General features: G+C 39.2%; 1 protein-coding gene across 2 annotated transcripts in view; it reads left to right on the forward strand.

Moving 5' to 3' along the window:
- FOXK2 (forkhead box K2) overlaps window positions 1-25,545 on the forward strand; it is a 48,440-nt gene extending 22,895 nt beyond the window's left edge. For both annotated transcript variants that reach the window (XM_070739670.1, XM_070739669.1), the window contains 8 exons: window positions 8,932-9,126; window positions 13,243-13,390; window positions 14,877-15,023; window positions 16,116-16,309; window positions 18,802-18,977; window positions 21,015-21,311; window positions 21,429-21,638; window positions 23,465-25,545. In XM_070739670.1, coding sequence (XP_070595771.1) covers window positions 8,932-9,126; window positions 13,243-13,390; window positions 14,877-15,023; window positions 16,116-16,309; window positions 18,802-18,977; window positions 21,015-21,311; window positions 21,429-21,638; window positions 23,465-23,661 — 1,564 coding nt within the window. In that variant the 3' untranslated portion in view covers window positions 23,662-25,545. The remainder of the gene's footprint in view (window positions 1-8,931; window positions 9,127-13,242; window positions 13,391-14,876; window positions 15,024-16,115; window positions 16,310-18,801; window positions 18,978-21,014; window positions 21,312-21,428; window positions 21,639-23,464) is intronic.
- The last annotated feature ends 366 nt before the right edge of the window (window positions 25,546-25,911 follow it).

Raw genomic sequence — 25,911 nt, forward strand, 5'->3', positions numbered from 1 at the left:
AGAATATACCATTAGCCTTTATTTTAAATGTGAGTGATATTTAATAATCCATATTATGTATTACAGAGGAAATCCAAAGTATTTTAATACAACAACATGTATTGATTTTATATTCTGTAAAAAACTATTCAGCATCTAATAAAATTACAAGTTGATCTTTGTTTCTATTCAAATCAGTTAAAGTTACAACTATCTAATGTTGGTTGATTGCCTAGTTTTTTATACACTCAACTCTTAATAACAAACAATATTTACTAACTTTGCTGTTAATGATCTTTGTATCAACATTGATTAATGAGATTGGGTGATAATTAGCATCCAAAGTGTAGGCTTCACCTACTTTTGGTATAACTAATATAAGCTGATTGAATGCTGCAAATGCGATTCCCTTATCAAAGATCACATCATATAATTGACAACCTTTTGGCACTAAAAGGTCTCTAAAGTTTTTATACCACTTTTAGGGTATCCATCCAATCTTGGTGTTTTACCATTACCTGTTTTAAAATTATTGGTTTAATCTCTATCTCAAGTAATGTGGAAAATAAAAGTTGTTTTTATTTAGAAAACACATTCTGGTATATATCTCCATTCAATACATTTGTTATACAATTCTGAGTAGAATTATTCTTCATAATTATTTCCCTCGCCAGTTGTTCTCCCTCATGGTGGATATAGATCCAGGCATGGGATATTTCTATCTGCTCTGACTGGACTGAGTCTGTCAAAGCTGTTCAGGTCAAACCCTTGTTGCTATGCTTGACAACTTTTTCACTCAGTCCCTCAGTGAGGGCGGTTGTGCTTTTGATTCCTCCTATAGCAATTGACCGGTGACTGGAAGATATAATTCCTGTGCAGTTTTAAATTTCTATAAAAACACCATTACACTCTGCAGACTACAAATTGTAAGTCTTGCGATTTAATTAGAGACTTTTAAGGGTGGTTCTTGCCCCCTCAGGCAACCTGTCATCGCTGCTGGCCTCGGAGAGCCATTCCCGGCTTGGATTCAAGCATTTTAAATTTCGTGGATTGTAATTTTGCTCTGTATTGACGATTACCATTGCAGCTCGTTTTATCGCTTCAGATACCTTAATTGCAGTTTAAAGCTCGACCTAAGGTTTCTGCCCATCCAACAGTCATTTTTCCCTCACATTCGTGCTGTGGATGACATTGGCAGTTGCGGTGGCCATTTTAAACTTTTCATCTGCCATTTTGGAAGACTGAAATTTCCACACAAGTCATTTTGCCGAAACTTTCCCTGCAGTTACAAAGCCTGACAGCAGATTAATAGACTCTGGGAGTGGTTTATCACTCCAAACCTTGTAAATCGCTGTGTTTCAAGGACCGGGCGTGTTCCATCACCCCAAAGCTACCCTAGTTCAGTAGCCAATTTAAACAAAAGGTCTCAGTGAGGAGCTATTATGCCCTCAAAATTGCTACACCCCCACCAGGGCATGGCATAGAGGGTGCAGGCTCCGCCAAGCTCTTGCATAGGACAAGGTGCTAAAGAGCCAAGGTGGCACAGCAGGTAGAATGCAGTATTGCAGGCTACTAAAGCTGACTGTAGATCCTCAGGTCAGTGGTTCAAATCTCATCACCGGCTCAAGGTTGACTCATAAGAACATAAGAAGAGCTATGCTGAATCAGGCCAAAGCCCATTGAGTCCAGCATTCGGTGTCTCACAGTGGCCCTCCAATTGTCCATGGGGATCTTGAGCAGAAAGAGAAGGCAAGACCCTCCCTTTCCCCTGTACCATTTGAGTACAAATGGTACTCAAGGGAATCTTGCCTGCCTCAACCAACTCAGGCTTCCAGCATCTGAGAAATAAATCAATTTCCACTCCTGTGCTTTCACACACGGTTCGATTTATTACTGAAGCCATTTTGGATTCAGCACAGTCATTCCAACTCTGGAATTCCATTCAGTTCCCATCCAGGTTAAAATTCATTTCACATCCCCACACCCACAAGTGGAAACATGTGGACCAATTCGGTGCAGGGATTTCTGGTTCCTTCATTAGTTCAGTTGACCTTGGACTCTGCTTAAAAGAATGTGTGGTGGTATAAATCAATCTCTCTCTCTCTCTCTCTCTCTCTCTATCTCTATCTCTATCTCTATCTCTATCTCTCCCCTCCTGTTTCTCTGTCTCTGCTAATTGTGTCAGGCAAAACCTCTAATTTCACATAATGACTTTGGGCTTGACAGGAGGGTTTATCTCTCCCCAGAACGTCAGTCTAGCACTCAGCAAATGGTTATCACCATTCGGAAAGATCGATCATCACCAATAGTTGTTTTAGTGTTCTGCCCCAGCTATGGATCAGAAAGAATGCAGCACACACAAAGTCTGTATACAAACTGTAGTTTATTAATTAAGGACTACTAATGAGCTTTCTTAGTAGTCATCACACACAAATACAGTTTAAAGCAGTCTTTTCTGAACACCGGCTGTTAATTGAACTTTGTTAACAGCCAGCACAAGTCCACGAAATAATAACTCAATGTTCAGTAAACAGTCTTATAGATATCAGCAATCTTACAGTGGTTGGCAAAATGCCCAGAAGCAATTTGCAGGAAAAATGCCAAGAAAGAGAACAAGAGCGATTAGACATTTCTGGAGTCAAGACACAAAGAAATATGAATCAAGTTGTTTCCTGCAAATTGCTGCCTTCATCGGCATTCCTTAAATAGGCTAGGGGAGTGGCCAATTAGGGCGACATACAAATATAATAATAATAATAATAATAATAATAATAATAATAATAATAATTAGCCCCAAGCCTTACTCCTGAGAGACCTCCTCCTGAGGAACCATTCCTTCCTTTTGGCAGCTCTGCACGCCCATGCATTAAGAATAGGCTTCTCTTCTTCCTCATTACTGATGGGAGCTTCTGGAGGTTCTGAAGGCCCTGGTTGAATCTCTGCCTCTGGCACCTAGTCCTCTCCAGCCTCCTCACTGAGTGCCAGCTGCACGGACTGTTGCTGCACCACCACATCAGCCTCTGCATTGCCGAAATCAGCTAACAGCTGCACAGGCTGCTCGTGGGCCACAAAACTTAGCAAAGCTACTTGGCAAAATGGTGTCCACCTTTGCCATAGTCCCCTGAGAAACCAATGGTTTCTCTTGCCTTTTCAGGGGCACCTCTTCAGTCTGGGTGCATCTTCCAGGGGCTATGTCAGGGGCACCTCTCCAGTCTGGGTGCACCTTCCACTGACAGTCGTCAAATCACTCACATGGTGGGGATCTCCGGCTCTATCTTAGAACGGCCTGTTTTGGGAGCCAGAACAGATGATCATGACAACAGATGCCAGTTTGTTGGGCTGGGGCGCCTCACACTTCGTTCTACATGGTTCAAGGTAAGTGGAATCTCCAAGACTTCAAACAGTATAAATTGGCTGGAGCTTCAGCCAGTACACCTAGCCCTTCACCACTTCCATTCAATACTGGCAGATCATCACGTATTGGTGATGACGGACAATATTGCTTCCAAGATGCATGTGAACCGCCAGGGTGGAACGAGATCAAAAACCTTGATGATGGAGGCTCATCAAATAATATTTTGGACAGAGCGTCATTTCTATCTCTTCAAGCAGACCACATTTCAGATGCTGCCAGTGTTCAAACAGCTGGGAAACGGTGGATCAGGCTGGGTGGAGCTTTCACCCGGATCTATTCCGCGAGCTGATGTATATTTCCAGCCTGTCGCTGCTAGATCTTTTTGCAACAGCGAACAATGCACAATTTGACCAGTATGTCACTCAGACGCCTGATGGATCCAGAGGGCTTTCAGAAGGCGCTTGGGGTTATTCCAGATACACTCGTACACAGTTCGGCAGAGTCTCTGGCTGAGGCCTGGAACAAGGCTGCAGCGGAGGCTCTTGACCGAATTGCGCCGTTGCGACCTCTCCGCGGCACTAGACCCCGTAGAGCTCCATGGTTCAACGAGGAGCTCCTGGAGTTGAAACGCCAGAAGAGACGTCTAGAGAAGCGATGGAGGAAGAGTAAGTCCGAATGCGATCGAACACTTGTAAGAGCACATGTTAAGACTTACAAAGTGGCGCTCAAGGCGGCAAGATGCGCGTATCATTCCGCCTTGATTGCATCAGCGGAATCCCGCCCGGCCGCTCTGTTTAGGGTGACCCGCTCCCTGCTTAATCAGGGGGGAGTTGGGGAGCCCTTGCAGAGTAGCGCCGAGGATTTTAACACGTTTTTCGCTGATAAAATCGCTCGGATCCGAGCGGACCTCGACTCCAATTGGAATACAGAGTGGACTGACAACGAGTCAGTTGAGGTGACTGGGGCACGTACTTGTCCACCTGTCTGGGAAGAGTTTGATCTGGTGACACCTGATGAAGTGGACAAGGCCATTGGAGCTGTGAGTTCCGCCACCTGTTTACTGGATCCGTGTCCCTCCTGGCTGGTTTCGGCCAGCAGGGAGGTGACACGGAGCTGGGTCCAGGAGATTGTCAACGCTTCTTTGGGGAGGGGGTCCTTCCCGGATCCCTACAAGGAGGCACTTGTGCGCCCCCTCCTCAAGAAGCCTTCCCTGGACCCAGCCATTCTCAACAACTATCGACCAATCTCCAACCTTCCCTTTATGGGGAAGGTTGTTGAGAAGGTGGTGGCGCTCCAGCTCCAGCGGTCCTTGGAAGAAGCCGATTATCTAGGTCCTCAGCAGTCAGGATTCAGGCCCGGCTACAGCACGGAAACTGCTTTGGTCGCGCTGATGGATGATCTCTGGCGGACCCGGGACAGGGGTTTATCCTCTGTCCTGGTGCTTCTTGACCTCTCAGCGGCTTTCGATACCATCGACCATGGTATCCTTCTGCACCGGCTGGAGGGGTTGGGAGTGGGAGGCACTGTCCTTCAGTGGTTCTCTTCCTACCTCTCTGGCCGGTCGCAGTCGGTGTTAGTGGGGGGTCAGAGGTCGACCTCTAGGTTACTCCCTTGTGGGGTGCCTCAGGGGTCGGTCCTCTCCCCCCTACTATTTAATATCTACATGAAACCGCTGGGTGAGATCATCCAAGGGCATGGGGTGAGGTATCATCAGTATGCAGATGATACCCAGCTTTACATCTCCACCCCTTGTCCAGTCGGCGAAGCAGTGGAAGTGATGTGCCGGTGCTTGGAGGCTGTTGGGGTCTGGATGGGTGTCAACAGACTCAAACTCAACCCGGATAAGACGGAGTGGCTGTGGGTTTTGCCTCCCAAGGACAATTCCATCTGTCCATCCATCACCCTGGGGGGGGAGTCACTAACCCCCTCAGAGAGGGTCCGCAACTTGGGCGTCCTCCTCGATCCACAGCTCACATTAGAGAAACATCTTTCAGCTGTGGCGAGGGGGGCGTTTGCCCAGGTTCGTCTGGTGCACCAGTTGCGGCCCTATTTGGACCGGGAGTCACTGCTCACAGTCACTCATGCCCTCATCACCTCGAGGCTTGACTACTGTAACGCTCTCTACATGGGGCTACCTTTGAAAAGTGTTCGGAAACTTCAGATCGTGCAGAATGCAGCTGCGAGAGCTATCATGGGCTTTCCTAAATTTGCCCATGTCACACCAACACTCCGCAGTCTGCATTGGTTGCCGATCAGTTTCCGGTCACAATTCCAAGTGTTGGTTATGACCTATAAAGCCCTTCATGGCACCGGACCAGAATATCTCCGGGACCGCCTTCTGCTGCACGAATCCCAGCGACCAGTTAGGTCCCACAGAGTTGGCCTTCTCCGGGTCCCGTCAACTAAACAATGTCGTTTGGCGGGACCCAGGGGAAGAGCCTTCTCTGTGGCGGCCCCGACCCTTTGGAATCAACTCCCCCCAGATATCAGAGTTGCCCCCACCCTCCTAGCCTTTCGTAAGCTCCTTAAAACCCACCTCTGTCGTCAGGCATGGGGGAATTGACATGTTCCTTCCCCCTAGGCTTATAAAATTTGTGTATGGTATGCTAGTGTGTATGATTGGTTTTTAACTTGTGGTGTTCTTAAAATTAATTTAATATTGGATTTGTCTTGTATTGCTGTTGCTGTGAGCCGCCCCGAGTCTGCGGAGAGGGGCGGCATACAAATCTGATTAAACTAAACTAAACTAAACTAAACTCTCATAACCAACCTACTCCAGATTCCAGGGCCCAAGGGTTTTTTATATACATATCAGCCAGTTCCACTAATCCCTCGCATGATCAGAAAGTTATTGGAGGAGAAGGTGGAATTAATACTCATCGCACTGTACTGGCCATGCAGGCCATGGTTTGCAGATCTCCTCAGTGGAGATCTGCACTGATCTGCACTCTAGAAGATTCTTCCAAACAAAACGTCCCTCATCCAGGGGTCATTGTTATATTCGGATCTACTGTACAGTGGTTCAAGTTGACTGCCTGGCAGTTGAGCGGATTGCTGTAAGGCAGGATGATCTACCAGCCAGGGTCATTGACATGATACAAGCATCACATAGACCTTCTACCACACGCATCTACGACGTCGTTTGGGGCTTCTTTTGTGGCTGATGTAATAAGGCAGGCATCATAGCATCCCAGGCTTAAACAACATAATGTTCTTGTGTTCTTTCAAGCCGGGTTGGACAGGGAGCTCAAACCAAACACTTTACGCCGTCAAGTGACAGCATTGTTGTCCGTCTTGTCTTGCGGCCATAATGACTCTTTGACAGCTCATCCTAATATACGCTGTTTCTTGCGTGGAGCATCTAACATTGCACCACCTATCATCCAACATGCAATCTTCCAAAGGTCTTGCGATCCCTCATGGATACTCTCTCTGTATGAGCCCCTGAGGGAGGCTGCTTTAAGTCAGCTTTGGTATGTCCGTCCTGGATGCTATATCCACCATGAGGGGGAAGGGGCATTGGTCTTACCTGATATGCCTCTTCCTGGAAAGGTGGCTATAGCATCCAGCCTCACTCAGTATAGTCAGCGTGGACTATTAGCTTCGGTCAGGAACAATATATTAAATGTATATGGCACAACAGAGTCTATCACTTCGTTTCAAGCTGTCAAGTATAGCAACAAAGGCATGACCTGAACAGCTTTGGCAGACTCAGTCCAATCAGAGAGCAGATAGAAATATCCCATGCCTGGATGCTGTATTTACCTTTCTGAAAAGAAGCATATCAGGTAAGACCAGCACCCTTTTCTCCCCTAAGCTGGGGATCCCAATATTTTATTAAAAACTCCACCTATTACCACTTTAATCATTAAATTCACTCATTCAATATTGAAAACATAAATCATAATAGGAGACATCTAAAACCTATAAATATTAACCACAGTTATTAGAATCCCTGCTATTACATCAAATAATGTACATGAATTGAATATCTTTTTGAATCAGAATGATCACATTTTTAGTTTTTGTCAAAGCAAACCTCTCCCACCCACTCCTTCATTAATAAAGATTTGTCATGTTCCATTAGACGAGTTTCTTGTAGATAAGCAATGCTGTTGTTGTAGGTTAAGACATCGTTTAAAAGTACTGTTGGCCACGTATAATTGTAATTAGTTTTTCTTTTCTAGAAAAACCTGAAATGTTTGGAAAGGAAATTAACTTAAGGATATAATGGGCCAAATTGATATGGAGGTAACATTTTTATAAATAATTATATATCAGGCAATGCTAAGTCTGTCTATATCATTATAAGGCTTTAATAATTGTGAGAGTGATTTTTTTTTCTGTTTAAATAGGATTTATTTGCCAACCATTTTGGCCTAAAAAAAGAAAGTAAGGAGATTTCAGATATTTTAGCCTTAGTCAATAGGGTGGGCTCCCTTAAGATTCCATCAGTTGACTTTATCTTAATTTCATACTATGTTTTGAGGAAATCCTTATACATATGTTCAGAATGACCTATATGTCAATATTTATTCAATTTTAACATTTATTAGCTGCTTATATTGCCACAGAGTAAATCTGGGTGGCTTACAATATTAAAAGTGAAAATTGTATAATTTATAATAATGTAAACACAATTCTATAAAATCAGCCTAGCTAAAAAGATGGAGGGAAGGAGTATGATGAGAAGGGAAGGGAATGGAATTTTGTTAACCTATTCAACCACCCCTAATGTTGAGCCCCAAACCAACTGGCAGAGCCAGATCTTTTAAGTTGTTACCAAAGGTAAGGAGTTTGAAGCCGACCTCACTCTATGGACACAAAATATTCTAAAGGACAGGTGCAATGGCAGAGAAAGCTTTTCTCTTGGACCCCACCAGCCAGAATTCCCTGGCTGATGGGGCCTACACTGTGACTCCTCTGTCAGCATGGGTAGGGCTGGCCAATTTTGGTGGGATGAGCTCGTATACTAGACCCATATGTCAGTATAGAACTGTTATTAACATTTTCAAAAATAGGTTCCAAAAAAATTCCCTTAATATGTTTGTTTGTTTGTATTATATGCCGCCCACTCCAAAAAGGACTCAGGACGGCACTTTCATTTTTTATTTTTTTTAAAACACGAATCCGGATAAGAGAGGAAGGGTGGATATGGATGGATGGGCAAGATCTGCAAGGATGCTCCACATTGTCTTTGTACTATTCTGAATCACCTGATTTTTGTGAAACATTGTACAACATTGTTTTGAGAATGTCTGTAAAAACATTAGCATCATAGTTTCATGATTTAAGACCTTGAAACATCATCAGATAACTTCGTTTTTATGCTTCTTCAGAATTTCTTAAATGATTATCAGTTGAAGTTTTGGTATATAAAAATTAAAAGTAAAATCCACAAAAAACCAAATTTCTAAAGGAATGTGATTGTATTTACTTACCATTGATACTTACTACAAATATTCATTATGTAGCTTTATAACAGTTGAACATATTTTCTTTTTCACTATTTTTATTAATATGAATCTGTTAAAATTATGCAAATAGAGGACACTGTAATTTCAGTTAGTTAACACCTTTTGTTTTTTACTTTTCAGATGTACATTCAGGTTTCCCAGCACAAACATCAAGATAACATTTACAGCTTTATCCAATGAAAAGAGAGAAAAACAGGAGTCCCCACAGTCCCCAGTGAAACCTGTACAACCCCAGATTTCTCCCCTAACAATAAACATTCCAGACAACATGGCTCACTTGATCAGCCCTCTTCCCTCTCCCACAGGAACCATCAGGTATTGTGTTGCTGCATTTAGGTTTATCGTAAATATTATAAAAATCATAAATATTATAAAAATGTAATATTAATCTGTTATTTTATTAATTATTAATTTTAATTTCTGCAATTACATTTAACTTATCCTTGGAGCAAATTAATTTTGATTATTTTCTATTGCCACTTACGGTAATCATGTTTATTGGCATTAGATATAACTCCAGCAATTATTCTTGGTTAAATTAGAGATGGTGCTAAAAGTCTCATTAATTTCATTGTGGGCTTGACCTATTTAGACATAAGGAGTGTACATATGTGGGGGTTTACTTGTAGAGAAATAAATGTATACATACGAGAACTTAATATGTATCTGTTATGTATTGTTATTTAATTATTATGTATTCATCTGATTGTGAATTGCCCAAGTCCAGAAGCAACCTATGGGTAACTTCACATAATTAAAAAAGTAATGTAATATTAAAAATTGTCCTGAGGAAACCATTGTAATAATAATAATAATAATAATAATAATAATAATAATAATAATAATGTATTAGATTTGTATGCCGCCCCTCTCCGAAGACTCGGAGAATCTTGAAAAAAATTCATGTGAAAATATTTCATGTGTTCCCAAACTAGAGGAACCCACCAGGCATTCTAACTCACTACCGTGTTCCCCCCAAAATAAGACCCTGTCTTATATTATTTTGAAACCTGAAATAAGCGCTTGGCCTTATTGCCATGCACTCCAATGCCTGATTGGGCTTATTATCAGCGGATGCCTTATTTTGGAGGAAACAGGGTAGATGTCATTGTTTAATTGTTAGGACCTGAAGTAAACCATTCTATTTGATCATAGAGAGTAGGCAGATATTAGAGACAAATGTTCTCCAAATAACTTGGTCCTAGTTCACACAGAGTTTTATAGATAGTAGTTAGCATCTTGAATTTCATCTAAAGATTTTCTGCAGTTCATGAAGCAGAAGTGTTACATAGACAGAGCAAGGCTGCTGCATTGTGGACTAACTCTGGCTTCTGAGTGGGCAGTTCCACGTAATGATAGTGCTTAACTACCGACTAGCCTTACTGAGAGAAATAATGCTGAGGGCAGAAGAGTATAATCTTTCTCTGGTCTTCTGATTTCTTTAAATGGGCTCATAATTTAACATGAAATGTGAAAATAGCATTTGGGATAATTTTTGCATGCAGCAGTTGCTTTATGAAAGTGTGTTGTTTTGTTATAATGTTTGTTCAAACTAACATTAACCTAATCTTCCATGATAGATCATAATTAATTGCCTTATGTACACAAGTATGTGTATTAAAACTATAAAATTAAAACAGATAAGTATTTGTCTCTAAAATATTTGAGAAATGTTTTAACTAAGAACAAAAAGTATTGGTGCATCATTATGTGCAAATATTTTATTATGTATCATTCTTAATATATCCCTTGCATTCTTTAAAAACTATTGCAGAAAATTGTAGTCACCGTGTAGCAATATAAGGCAAAGTGTGCAACTAGAAGGGAATATGTTGTCAATGGGGCATCTGGCGCAATGACTTGGTGTTACATGTGAACCAGATCAGTATATTGTATGATTTTTTTAAAAAAACCTACTTAATTTAATTTAAAAATATGCCAAAGTTCTGAGAGTATCAGTCATGATTCTTAATATCAGGAAAAAAAATATTATTTCGTGTAAAACCAAAACCATCGTTTTCAGTCTGAATAAAACATAAACAACATGCCCCAGGAGAGATAATTGTGATCATATTCATCTTTCTCATGGGGGAAGAGACTAGAATTTTACGTTAACCAATGTTCAGATGTTAAATGTATAATTACCAACAAAGAAATAAAGGGGAAGAAGTATCTTTGTCTCAAATTTGGGTAGACCAGGTTGCTCTGATAATAAACACTGAGTGCTCAGATACGAAAGAACTTGGAAATGGCTTTTTTCCTATGGAACATCTGTGTTCATAAATTACATTTATATATTATGTTACTCTGTTATTTATAGCATTCATATATAAGCATGACATACTTAAAACGTTTCTTAAGAAAAATAAAAATTCCAAATACTAACTTTTAAGTGGAATTCAGTCTTCAAAATATGCTATTAAAAATATTTTACTGGATCTTAAAACATGCCATTCCAAAATGCACTAAGTTTTAAGTTAATATAACTGCAATATTGTTAGCATTAAAATATTGTTAGCAACATCTTTATAACTCAGTGAAGTGCATTATTTAAAATATTTTCATTTATTTTATTAAATGTGTTTATATGAACCCCTGTCAATCAAAGATATTGTGACTGTGTTTTCAAAAACATTCTGAAACAGGAACATTTTCTCTGTTTTAATTAACCTAAAATGCAGACAGATTTCTTCAGCTAAATTTGATAAATTTCAAAAACAATTCTTAGATATTACAATAAAATTATTTTAGAATCTCCTGTTAATAAATATCCTATTTACGACCTTGTTTTGGTACAAAATTTTCTAAATGAATTGATTAAAAATGACAAAATTCTGTTGGGGAATTATAATTCTGCTAGCAATAGTAATGACCATGTGATACCATAATTATGTTCTGTTTCTTCACATAATATATCAGTTTCAACAATGTTTCCTCTAATTATGTATTTGCAGTAAGCCATAGTTTAAAGTCGTAGCTTTGTTTCATATTTCTATTATATCTCCCATTTCCTTTAAACTGCACTTTCTGTTTCATTTCCCAGAATTTTCATTAAAGGTAGCCCTTGGTTAATATTTGCTTGCTCAATGACTATTCAAAATTATAATAGAGCTGAATGAAGGACTTTTGAATGAACATTGTTGCAGCACCCGTGCAATTATGTGATTGTGATCTGAGCACTTTGCAAACTAATACAACTGGTTGCCAAGTGCCCTGCAATCATATGATCACTATTTGCAGTCTTCCTTGCTGGCTTTCCCAGTAAATAATGGGGAAGGTGACGGGGATTGGAAGCTGCTGCTGTCACCTTGAAAGGACTCCCTCTTGTCTCTGTGGACTAGCTGCAAATGCCCCATGTTGCGAATATTCTGTGCCAAAACCCTGTTTGGACTTTTGGACAGAAGCAGCATGCAGCTTTTGCAGTTAGCCACCAGAAATGAGGGAGTCCAGTGCCTTGCACGGCAAACACTCCATGCTAAAATCCTCCTTTGATTTTGGGATTGATGTTTTTCAGTCTCCCTCTTTGAGTGTGAAAGAGATGCCTGCCTCAGGGATTCAACCCCACACAGAGCTAAGTCCAGCAGACAGCTCTTTCAGTCTGTCTGCTTAGTGAGAGATTGTTTAATGATCACATCCAGTAGTGTCAGCATTGTAGTTGTTGACTGAAGCAGTGACATGACATCTCACTTAATGTTTGCTTCGTTTGGTGACTGTAGATTCTGGTCACAGTTGTGATCATAAGATAAAAGACTTTGTATATTTATATGTATGGGCCTATTCATTCTAGGACATTCTATATATCCTAGTTTTAAAACTAGGGCCACCATATCTAGGCTGCAAAAATCTAAATGATCACTATGAAAATAACAAAGAGATACCAGAAGTTATAACTCATTGAAAAAAATGGTTTCATGTTATTATTGGAGTCCAAATATGGTAGTCCTTCTTGAAACTTAATATTTGGTTTATAATAATTTACGTATTTTATTAATATCAAGTCTCTAGATTTAATTTTATACTTTTTAATAACACTTATTCTGGCATAATTATTATAATCTGATTTTCCAAACAGTACACTAAGCTAATAGTTGTAAGAGGAAGAGGGCAATAAGGGCAAGTGTTTTATAGTAAAGACAGATAGATTTGCCTATCACCGAAAATTGAGAATTAAACCTGTTTTTAATTTCTCAAAGGATTGTTTTTGGAATAGAGGCAATATTTGCAAAGATGTTTCTATAAATATATATTCTGATGATAATACAGAAAGAAAATCTGTGTCCTTTTAATTGTCATTCCCCACTAATGTCAGTATAACCCAGACAGCTGGAGAATGTTTTTTTCAGGAAATTACATTTAGCTGAAGGAAATTACTGATTACAATGATATATATTCTGTGATGAAATAGACAACTCTTTTCATACTGTTTTACAGTGCTGCAAATTCCTGCCCATCTAGTCCTCGTGGTGCAGGTTCTTCAGGGTACAAAATGGGCCGTGTAATACCATCTGATTTACATCTTATGGCTGACAATTCGCAGTCAGAAAATGATAAAGAAGCATCTGGTGGAGATAGCCCAAAGGTGAGATTCTGTTGATTAGAATCCATTTGTAAAATCAGTTTCTGAGTAATATATTGGAAGTTAATTGAAAAACATTACTTTGAAATGTAAACAGAAATAATGTTTATGTGTAGTTAGCAGTTCAGACTGAAAACTAAAGTAGATCCTATGATATTCAAATTGAACTTAAAGATACATAATCATATGCCTGAAATTCCGATAGCATAGAACGCAAAGAAAATAAGGCACTCTTATTTTACCACATTCAAAATTGAGAAAAGCATATTCAAATTTAATAGTTTTTAATGATATATTTATTGGTAATACATGTGTATTAGATTTATACATGAACCTAAGACTTCAGGTGAAGATTCTGAAAATATTTTTGGATTAATTGGTAATCTTTGATTTATTGGAGCATGTCAATCATGATTGTAAATTGTGATGGTGTCCCAAACATGTTGCATATATCTGGCTACAAGGCAGTGGTAATGTGCCATTTTTTAGAAAGAATATGAGGATTCTCCCCCCGCCCTTCTTGTTTCTCCTCTTCTTCTGCTACAGAAGAACATCTTATGTCAAAGATGTCTGTGTTTTTAATGGGTATGCTTTCTGCTCTGGATCATATCTCATTTCTCTTCTAGACAGGTGATAAGCTGTTGAATATTATTAAGCTAGCATAATTACCAGAAACCAGGCAATACTTGCAAGATTTAGAAGGAGAAACATTTAGATTCTACCACTTGCAGCTTCTCTATTTAGCCTATCTCATAGTATTCTTCTTGCAGCGATATTCTGAAAGGGGATATTTAGGTAAAAAGTGTCTTGAGATCCTGCAGTAAAGGTGGCATAAACAAAAATGCTGTTCTGCCAAAAAGAGAAGCATTTTTGGCTATTGTACTTTTGCTGTAATTTTCCAATCTGTTAATTGCCCCTACCTGAACAGCAGACTAGCTCAGTTAATGAGTTGTGAACCCAAAGATAAATGGCCACAAATACAGGAAAAAAAATCATGCACTACATTATACTTTTTTGTGCTTTTTTAAAAGACCTTTTTTTGCTATTTATAAATTCATAGAAATGGGTGGATTGGCAAGTAGAGAGCTGTATACTCAAGAAGCAGCATGTTTGAGCAAAGAAAGTGAGTGCTGATTAGTTGAAGTTCTCAGGTAGGCCAAACTACTGTTCTTTAGTTATTTTAGGCTGAAATTAGTCTCTACATGACAAACAATATGCTTAGGAGTTGCAGGGTGAATATGCTAAGAGAAAAAGGGCATGGTAACAGTAAAGCACATTAGAGGTATTTTACACTTGGAATGAATTGTAGCAGGCATGTCTTAAAATTGACAGTGCAAATAAGTAATTAAAATGAAAAAGTTGTTCAATTGCATGATGGTATCTCTCAAAAGATAATGTCCTTTGTATTAAATTATAAAGTTGGTGTTATATTTCTAATGTTCTTGGAGGGATGAGATATTTTCATGACAATATTATTTTTAATATTTAGGATGATTCAAAGCCACCTTATTCCTATGCACAACTAATTGTACAAGCAATTACAATGGCTCCTGATAAGCAACTTACACTAAATGGAATTTATACGCACATAACTAAAAATTATCCTTACTACAGGACAGCAGACAAGGGCTGGCAGGTAAAAATTATTAATATTGTTTTAAATGAAATGAACAAATTATGGTGGATTAAAGTTAGGCATCTGCAAAATTTATCATTTGGGGAGATTATTTTGGGGAGAGATAATTCTGGAGAGCTATTTCTTCCTTAAGATCACATCAATCTAGTTACTTCAGGAATGGTCTAATATTTCCTTTCCCATAGAATTTCTTCATAAAATAGTTTACTTCACAAATTTTAATTTTTAGTTGCAAATTGTGCCATTTATATTTCTATACAATCTAGTCTTGATGGTGAAATTTGATGTCGAGATATTTTTACATATAGCAGAAATATATTAAAAATAAACAGCTTCATATTAATGATGTATAGAATTTCATTATATGTGCATTGTTTTGTGCAATATGTTCATAATACTGGATGCTTACGTTTATCAAACCAAATAACATTCATTCCAATTTCAATAACTTTATATTACTCTAGATTCATCCTAATTCCTATTGCCTTTGGATGCCTGAACTCTGAAAAAAAAAACCCTCTATGGTTATCTTGTTTGCTCACATTAACATGTTGACTGAATATTTTGAAGTTTTTGTTGTTGTTATTATTATGGTTGATCATGCAATCAACCTGTTATTTAAACTGGATTTGATATTTTAATCCACCTGATGAGTTGTTCCCAAGGATCTGGGTTAAGCGGATTTGTTATTTGATGATGGTAAAGGTATTGTTGTAGAATGTAAGCTGTTCAAAGCTGCCTTTTGCAATTGACTGATGGTGATTTTGTCAATGCTGATGGTTTTCCAAGTGGTACACCAGATGTTTTGGGATTGTACCCAAGATGCTTATTACTATTTTTACTGTCTTTGGTTTTTTGCCACGGTTATTTTACTTCTGTCTGCAGATCTTTGTTGTTATATGTAGATTGTCTACAGTTAAACACGCTCAGTCTAATGATGACAGCTTAATTTTTCAAGTCCTAATCAAGGACCTAACAAGAAAGCAGTTTAAGAATATGAGCAGTTCTAAGTGGGATTTTTTTTTAAATTAGAATGTATTCCAACTTCATACTGAGATGGATGATTTCTTTGTTTTCTTTTATGACTCACAGAATTCAATACGTCACAATCTCTCTCTGAATCGTTATTTCATCAAAGTACCACGTTCCCAGGAAGAACCAGGCAAGGGTTCCTTCTGGAGGATAGATCCTGCCTCTGAAAGCAAATTAATAGAACAGGCTTTTAGAAAAAGGCGGCCAAGGGGAGTACCTTGCTTTAGAACCCCACTGGGACCTCTTTCTTCTAGGTAAGGTATTGAGGACGACAACTTAAGCATAGCAGTCCAGAGGCTTTCTTTTAAGTGCACTTCAGGGTCTATTGACTGAAGGATGATCATTGCTTGTCTAAACAAACGAGATGTTTATCAAATTAAGAAATGATTGGGGCACAAAGGAAATTATTAACATTTTCTCCTTGAGAAGGTTTGATGGTGCTTTTATGATTACATCTGCAGTACTAAGGAAGAAATGTTCCCTGGAGTTGTTACTGATATATTCACACTTTTAAAGATGTAGCAAATGTATTTGCATAATATATTAAGCATAATTATTGATTTATTTAGTTAGTTAGTTTATATGAATAAATAACTTAATATTAACCTTGGTTAGATTTTCTTGTGCTTTAGCCTATTATGCAAACCTAGACTTTGTTCTATTAACTGGAAGAAAAAACTGTTTAATTCTTGTTGTATGAACATCTTCACTGTTCTAGTCATGCTAATTTCTTTGCCATTTGTTGTTTTTATAAAAGCAGCATGTTTCATTTCTTATCTTAAAATAATAAGTTGATTATGAGCCTTGGAGATACTACATTCTAGCCCACTGTCCAGTGCAGGAATCATAGAAGCAATAATTGAGAATAGTGGGGTTAATTTTTTTAGTGTACGTATAGTGCTCTTTACACATGTAGTTAGTTGGTTCATGAGTGGAGACTCCTTTGTAATCAGCCTGCTTGCAATTGGGTGTTATCGACAAACACTTATTGAAACCTATAGAATCACCTAGTCAACTTGAGCTGATTGCAGAAAGCCCTGGTTAGTATTTTAGTGGGAAACTATAAAAAGATTCTCAGCCTCTAGACCAGTGTTTTTCAACCAGTGAGACATGGTCAGGTGTGCCGTGAAGCTCAGCTTCCGAGACCGGAAGCTGAGCTTCATTCTTTGTGCCTCCTTTCTCGCGCCTTCCTTCTTCTGGCAGATGAGCTTTGGGGCCCAACGGGAGAGTGCCGGCAGTAGCGGCTTCATACAGTAGCCGGGGGCGGCGGCTGCGAGCAGGAGCTCCAGGTCGGAGGCACCGGCACTGCACCGCCCAGCTGGAGCTTCCCTGGCAGGGGCGGTGACATATATCCTTTGAAAGAGAGAGATAGCAAGAGAGACAGAGAGAGAGAGAAAGAAAGAAAGAGATAGTAAGAGAAACAGAGAAAGAGAGAGAGAAAGAAAGAAAGAGAGACAGAGAGAAAGCAAGAGAGAGAGCAAGAGGGGGGGAAGGAGGGAGAGAAAAAGACAGAGGGAGGAAAGGAGGGAGAGAGAAAGAGAGCAAAAAAGAGAGGAAGGAAGGGAGAAAGAAAAAGGGATGGAGAGAGAGAGAAAGAGGGAGGAAGGAAGGAAGAGAGAGAAATAGGGAGGGAGAGAGAAATAGAGTGAAAGGGAGGAAGAGAGGTTTTTTTTGTCCAAACGTTTTTTCAGCCCCCCCCCCCTTCCTCAATGTTCCCCAGGATTTTGAAAATGTGAATAATGTGCCGTGGCTCAAAAAAGGTTGGGAAACACTGCTCTAGACTATATTGGAAAATAGAAAATGAAATTCCCGAAAAAGGCAGTAACAAGCAAATGCTATATTGTTGCCAAGAAACACATTCGGTTTCAGACTGTATCAATATAGTCACCAAAAATCAATCTTAATGAAAGAAAGACTTTATTTTTAGCAAACAAATCACTTGATATTTACTCATAGTCTCAGCCATTTAAAAAGAAGAAGAAGAAAAAGTGCTCAGGACTGAAGAAAACAGCAGAGAGAAAAGACAGTAATATATAGTATTTAAACTTTTCCAGTGAAACGTTACTTTTCTGCCCCAAATTATAATTCCCAAGCAGCATATTCTCTGAAACTTTGAATACATTCATGTTCTTGCAGAAAAAGACATGCTTGGAAACTACAAATTGATAAGTAGTTTATCCTGTTCAGTATTTCAAGTAATTTAATAATTTGCTAAATTAATAGTTTAAAGAATAAAAAAAGACTTGAATTAGAAGTGAGTAACAGATGGAATTTATAGCTTTAAGGTGAGGAGCACATATAGCATTTTATTTTCATTTCTTGTTTCAATTGAATTATATTTAAATTTTGTTTAAACTGCAATTTATTACTTAGGCATTGTCTGAAACGTGTGTTGGTGAAGAACTGTTAATTTAAAATAAGCCTTGTGTGTTAGAGAAGATATGAAAGTAAATTGAGTGGAAAAACTAAGATTAAAGTATTTCACTTTAAATATAGAATGTAGGACATGTGTTTCTATTATTAAATTCTCATTAATTTCTGGCCTATCTATACCACTTTTTCTTTCTGTACTTCTGAATAAACACTTTGCCTGCTTTTAAGTTACCTCTATAAAACTTCTATAATCTGCTTTTTAAACACCAAAAAATCCTCTTTGTGGAAAGTGCATGGATCAGATATTTTTTGTGGGATATGTTAACCGTTAATTTTGTATCTAAAAGTGGCCATTTCTGTTCTTTATTTGCAGAAGTGCTCCAGCTTCTCCTAATCATTCTGGAGTATTATCTGCTCATTCGAGTGGTGTGCAAACCCCAGAAAGCCTGTCAAGAGAAGGGTCACCTGTCCCAATGGAGCCTGAGCCAAGCAGTATCCAGCCAAAATTAGCAGTAATACAAGAAGCACGATTTGCACAGAGTGCCCCAGGTGAAATCTTCACGCAATGCTTACGTACTAAAATTACACTAGAATATACTGTGGATGATTTAAAATACAAGAATTCTAAAAAATTTACAGGGGAAAAAAAATATTACCCTAGTGGTGGCAATTTTATGTAGTATTAAAATGTTGCACTAGGATGGGTGAGAGCCAGATGCAAGTCCAACTTTATTCATGAAAATTCATTGGGTGACGGTGCCAATCACACATTTGGCTCAATCTATAAAATCAAGGTTTATACTAGTGATGGGCCACCATTCCCGGCGACACCAGAATGGGGCCAGGAGCGCGCACATGGTGAAGGATTCAGCTTTTGTGCAGAATCTCACGCGAGGATACGTGATTTTTGGCTTTTTGCTTCCGTGAATGCGCAGAAACAAAAAAGCCGTAAACAAGGAAAAGGAGGTAAGTAACACCCCCCCAGGCCTGCCCTGCCTGTTTGCCCTCCCGCTGCTTCCCTTGTCACTCACAGCGGCTCTGCTGCTCATGGCCCGAGCGCTGCTCCGCCAGCTACCTCCCCTGCCTCGAGCAGCCCAAGCGCTCCTCTGCCAGCCGCCTCCCCTGCCATGAGCGGCCCAAGTGCTCCTTCCCCAGCCACCTCCCCTGTCACGAGCAGCCCAAGCGCTCCTTTGCCAGCCGCCTCCCCTATCACGAGCAGCGCCTCCCCACCCACTGTGTGCCTTACCTTTCTCTCTGGTGCTTGCATGCAGCGCGGGGAGGAGGCCATGCGGCCCTGAGCTCCAACCGTGCAGCTTGTTCTGTTCTCTCCGTGCCGCAGGCATTTGCCTGCAGTGCGGGAAAGCAAAACAAGACATGCGGCCGGAGATTGGGGGAAAATTGCCAATTTTCTTTGCTTCTGCACATGTGGGGAAGCAAAACCCCCCCAGTAATTTTTACCACAATCATGCCCATTGCACATGCACGACGCGTTCATGCAATGGAGCAAAGCTACACGCTCCTTTCCGCCACCAGAACTGCGTTCCTGCCGTTTCAGCTGGTGGCCCATCCCTGGATTATACCCCTTTCAGCTATTAGAGATAAAGATTGGATAAATATGTAAGATATAGGATATATCATATATTTTTGCTCATACTAAATTATGGCTGATAAATTCATAGTGAAATACGCTGTGATGAATGCTCTTGCTTTCCAATTCTAAATAGCACAGTTCTGTAGCTTATCACATTTTCACATTGCTGGATTACCGCAGCAATTCTGGACTATGTATAGCCAGGGGTTCCCAACACCCAGGCCACAGTTCACTACTGGCCATGGCCTATTTGGAACTGGGCCATGTGAGCAGCAGACTGGCACTTGTGCCTACCCAGCTTGACTTGTACGAGCAGCGGGCTGGTGTGCATGCATACTCATGCACACCAGCTTGCGGCTCATAATTTGAACTGTGCTAGTACTCATATGCACCAGCCTGCCACTTACGCCATCTGGTTCTCCCTCTCCCCAGGTAACCCCAAACAACCCCATTTTATTAGATTACTAACATCCTGGCCAGTTCATGTAAACGTCAAAGGAGAAAGGGTTAATTTTTCTGATAGCCTGCAGAGGGATGGGAGTCTATAAAGTGGCCCTTGGCTCTAGAGAGCTCTAGATATCCTACCTCATTACTATCAATCTTCCCCCACCCCCATGGATGAATGTATGGTAGAGGTGAGATTGAAGTCTACAGAAAGGGAAAAGCTAATAACTTTCTGAGACATACCTAGAAGTGCTAGAAAATGAATAATATATGTTCCACTTTCAGTGGATGTACTCTGTCGCTGAAATATAGCAGTACAACATTTTATGTGTAAGGTTTTTTAAAAAGAAAAATCAGGTTATAATATGCTAGTAGTACTAATAGTGACATAGCAGTGAATTTTGACCTGATATGACTGCTGTAGAGATAATAATTTCTAACCCCATTGGATTAATATCTGAATAGTTAGATTACTTGAAGTGGGGTGGGAAGGTGGGAACATGGCTCTTTTCAAAAGGATGTAACACATTTCTTTCTACCTTTCTTTACAGGATCTCCCTTATCTAGCCAACCTGTTTTAATTACTGTACAGAGGCAGCTGCCACAAACTATGAAACCTGTCACATACACTGTTGCAACTCCTGTGACAACATCAACGTCCCAGCAGCCTGTAGTACAGACGGTTCATGTTGTTCATCAAATCCCAGCTGTATCTGTCACAAATGTGACTGGATTAGCACCAGCAAATACTTATACTGTAGCTGGGCAAGCAGTGGTTACACAAGCTGCAGTGATGGCCCAGCCTAAAGGAGAACCTCAAGAGAATGGAGATCACAATGAAATGAAAGGTAAAAATAATATAATGATTTATTGAAATTTCATGCTGATTTTTTAATGATATGCTGACTTGGATGTTTATTTGCTGCCTTTATCATTTCAAACATTTATCTATTTTTTTTCTCTAGTTAAAGTGGAACCTGTACCCGCAGTTAGCCATACAACTCTAGGAGCTGCCAGTCGCATTATTCAGACATCTCAGACTACACCGTTACAAACGGTTACTCTAGTACAACAAGCACCTCTAGGTCAACACCAGCTACCAATAAAAACCGTAACGCAAAATGGAACACACATAGTACCTATCACCACAGCAATGCAGAGTCAGGCTAACACCGGTAAGCATTTAAAATTGAGTGTTAAGCGCCACAAATTACCTATTATAAAAATAATATCCAAAATAAATTCATTGCTGTTTCCTCATATTGTTGAACTTCTATTTGGGTGTTATTTGTAGTCTAAATCTAAATACGTTTTTCATAATCATTTTTGCCTATCTTGTTTTTATTCCATAGTAAATTAGCAACTGGAATAAGTAGTTCTGATTGGTTAAAAAAAAAAGTACATCTCTGGGTAATGTACTTCTTGAAGACTAGATGTCAATGTTATATGAAATTGCTTTTGAAATTGAAGTACAGTGATACCTCGTCTTACGAACTTAATTGGTTCCGGGAAGAGGTTCGTAAGGTGAAAAGTTCGTAAGATGAAACAATGTTTCCAATAGGAAATAATGTAAAATCAATTAATGCGTGCAAGCAAAAAAAAAATCGCAAAAACGGCGCTTCGCTGGGCGCCGCTGCCTGGCTGTCACCTTTTGAAACAGCCGTGTGCTTCTCAGCGTTCTTCCGAACGCCGAACCCGGAAGTTTGGCAAAAGTTCGGGTTTGACGTTTGGGTTCAGGAGACCGCCGAGAAGCCCCGCCGCCCGGCTGTCACCTTGCCAGAAGAGCCATGGAGCTGTCGGCTGGTTGGGAGGCTCAAACAGAGGTGGGGAATCTCAATGGGGAATTCCATGGGCGGAGCTTTGACGTCACAAAGACGTCCTTCCTGGCCAGCCGAAACGTGGACTCCAGGAAGGACGTCTCCGTGACGTCAAAGCTCCACCCATGGAATTCCCTATTGGGATTCCCCACCTCCGTTTCAGCCTCCCGACTGGCCGACAGCTCCACGGCTCTTCTGACAAGGTGACAGTCGGGCGGCAGGGCTTCTCGGCGGCCTCCTGAACCCAAACTTTTGCCGAACTTCTAGGTTCGGAGTTCAGTAGAATGCCGAGAAGCCCATTGGCTGTTTCAAAAGGCGACAGCCGGGTGGCGGCGCTTCTCGGCGGCCTTGCGAACCTGAACTTTTGCCAAACTTCCGGGTTCGGGGTTCGGGTGGCGGGTTCGTAAGGCGAAAAAGGTTCGTAAGAAGAGGCAAAAATTTTCCGAACCCCAGGTTTGTATCTTGAAAAGTTCGTATGACGAGGGGTTCGTATCACGAGGTACTATTGTAATGCATATAATGAAAATATGAAAAAATGCAACGAAAGATTGTATCTTTAGAAATACTTATAATATTATTTTGAAATCTGTTAATAGGTGTGTGAAGTGCTGTGCTATCATTTAATCTTACACGAATAGGTCTTCAACTTATGTCCTGCGTCCTACAATGTCATAAGATACTGGGGAACTTTAGATTGTTTGAAATGTGCATGTACAAAGTTAACAAAGTCTGATATAATTTGCTGGCTTTTCAATAATTTAACATTAATCTTAAAGATTCAGATGACTTAAAATGAGTAAAGGTTCCTCATTGCCATAGCATTAAAGAGGATGAAGTTATCTGCGTAGATATGGTCCCTTGAATATGGAACACTTAGTTCTTTCATGGCTTGGTGTATTGATAGTAGCCCAAGTCATCTTTGGAAATTTACTGCTGATCTGCTATTGCTTTTAGTTTCTCATATGATTAAGTACCATTTTCATCTTTAACCATAATTATTTAATTAAGTAAGTTCAAGTGCTACAAGTATTCATACAAATTAAAGTTTATTAGAAGAGCTTAGGACAAGTTTTATTTGTGTATTTGTGTATTTTAGGTAATGTAATACTTGGTTTCAGGCTAAGGGTTAGTGGTGATTTGCCTGGGTTTAATATATTCTCTCTCTTCCCTTCAATTTTTTTCAGCTGCTGCAAGTCCATTACACATGTTAGCAACTCATGCATCTGCATCCGCCTCTCTTCCAACGAAACGTCAGAATGGAGATCAGTCTGAACAGCAAGACTTAAAACGGATCAAAACAGAGGATGGGGAGAAAATAGTCATAGCCGTGAATGTTGAAACCCCATCTGTGGCAGTGAGCGAACAAAGCAACAAGAACTAGGAATGTGGAGGAATACGCGTTTTAAAAACAATGGTCCTTGGTGCCAAAATGAGACCTTTAAACATCTAAACTCTTGAACATGTTCTCTCATGGCGGGGAAAGGGGCCCTGTGACTTCATCTTTCAGCACTGAGAAACACAGGTGGCCTTAGAACTCCTTAATTTAAAAAAAAAATAAAAGTCTAAAAGATCCTAGTCCGGAGGCTGTGACCCCTCCCCCTTCCATTTCTCCTTGCTGTTCCGAAGAGACTCTTTATACATACATATACATTGAGAGGAAAAAGTTGGGGAAGATAGCAACTTTAAAGACTTATTTTAAAGATTGAAGATTGGAATATATCCCAGCATGATAAGTTCTTCTTCGCGTGATTGGATTTCAAATGATTGTATATTCCTCAAAGGGAACAGAGGCAAGGAGCCATTTCCAACATCTTGGCAGCTAGCCTTTCATAATGACCTACCCAATGCAGTTGTTGGTAGATATGCAGTATTTTGTTGTTCACATGTGGAATTAGAAATTTTTGATGTGTATTTTCATTTTTTTTTTTCAAAATAATGGGGTCTTTGACATTTCAGATCACTCCATTTCTACTCCAGAAACTTTGGAATCACATACTACTTTTCATGTGAAATTTTGTTTGGTAAAACCGAATGTAGGGTTTTTTTAACCAATGGAATGATTTAATTTTGTCCTGTTAAAGTTCAGATAAAGCTAATTTGTTACATCTGCAAATTTTCATATTTTAGCAGTTGCCTGATAAACTTAATCAAATTTTATTACCTTGTGTAGTGATCAAATGCTTCTTTGGGCTTGCATGTTACTGATTAGAAATACAGTGTAAATGAACTGTTAACTGACGTAAAGAACTGCTATGAATTTGACCAGAGCTGCACTTATCTGTTTCTCTTTCTTGCTATCTTTTGCTGTTTGTTACTTTGTGTTGACTTTGTCCCTGGCAAATTTTTCCAGTCTAAAGTAAAAAGAGTCTCGCATAATATTGTGTATGTTTAAAATGACAGACTGTTCATTTAGGAAAAGAAAATCTTTATCACATGTCCTTTTAAAAAGATAAAAATATCTTGTCAGAGATATATTAAATATTTTTAATCTAAGCATCCACCAATAGAAATATAACTTAATGAGTTTAACTTTTGATGTCCTACAGAGCCCTTCTGGGGTCTTCATTAAAGAGTGGCCACTATAGGTTTTTTTAACAGCGGTTACTATAGTATAATGAAATAGTTTTCTTTTATATGTGTTTGACAGTTGGAATATTTTAAAGGTTTCTTCTCCGAATTGTGAAAGAATTCATGTTTTATTAGTGAACTAAACCAACAGCTCAGACTGTTCTTTTGTCCAATTCACATAGTTTGTCCCTTTCACATATTTAAGGTGAGTTAAAGGTGAAGACTGGGATTTAACCTTTGATTTGTCTTTTGCTTTGTTTTCTTTTTGGGCTATAATTTATATGTTTTTATCATTTCAAGAAGAATCTGTATTTTGATGATGGACTGAAATGGCTTGGAATGGCTTACAATTTTAGTCAGTTTTTTGAAATGTTTTATCAGAAGACCAAATATGAGAAATATGTACCAAGTATCATGTTATCCCACACGGTAGAGCTGCTGTTACACTGTCAATGAAGATAATACATATTAAACAGATTATGAAAAATTGATGTACACTAGCTGAATTTATAACAGCCACTATAGGCTGGGTGAAGAAAAACATTTTCTGTATATGCAGCATTCTACTTTTTATGCTGTGGTCATCTAATTCAGAAGTAATGATATTGCATTATTAATAAAATATTAGGTTATAAAATTACTATTTAATGAATAATTAGGAAAATGCAAGTTTTTGAATAAAAAAAATTTGGTAAAATGTTTAAGACAATCAAATGATTTAGTTTTGGAAGTTCTCTCATGTTACTGTAGTCTTTGTAGTTTATGAACTAGGTAAAGAAGTTAAAACAAAGAATTTAATTTGAAGACATTGTTAAATCTATTGCTCTTTCCTATTGCTAACCTTTCTTTCTCTGCTTTCATGGCTATTTTAAACCTGAGCAAGATGTTTCAGAAATTGTTGCTTTTTCCTATTATTTCACTCTTAGAATATTTGAATGCTAAAGAGTAAATTATAGGGCAGATTTACTATCTCCTCTGATACTTTTCCTTTCCCCTCAAGCTGTCCAAATCTGTTCCAGAAGTTTAGAAAAACCTATGTTTCAGATTTTGAGGGCACATTGGG

The sequence above is a fragment of the Erythrolamprus reginae genome, chromosome 2 (genome assembly GCF_031021105.1).
Source record: "Erythrolamprus reginae isolate rEryReg1 chromosome 2, rEryReg1.hap1, whole genome shotgun sequence".
NCBI classification, from domain to species: Eukaryota; Metazoa; Chordata; class Lepidosauria; order Squamata; family Dipsadidae; genus Erythrolamprus; species Erythrolamprus reginae.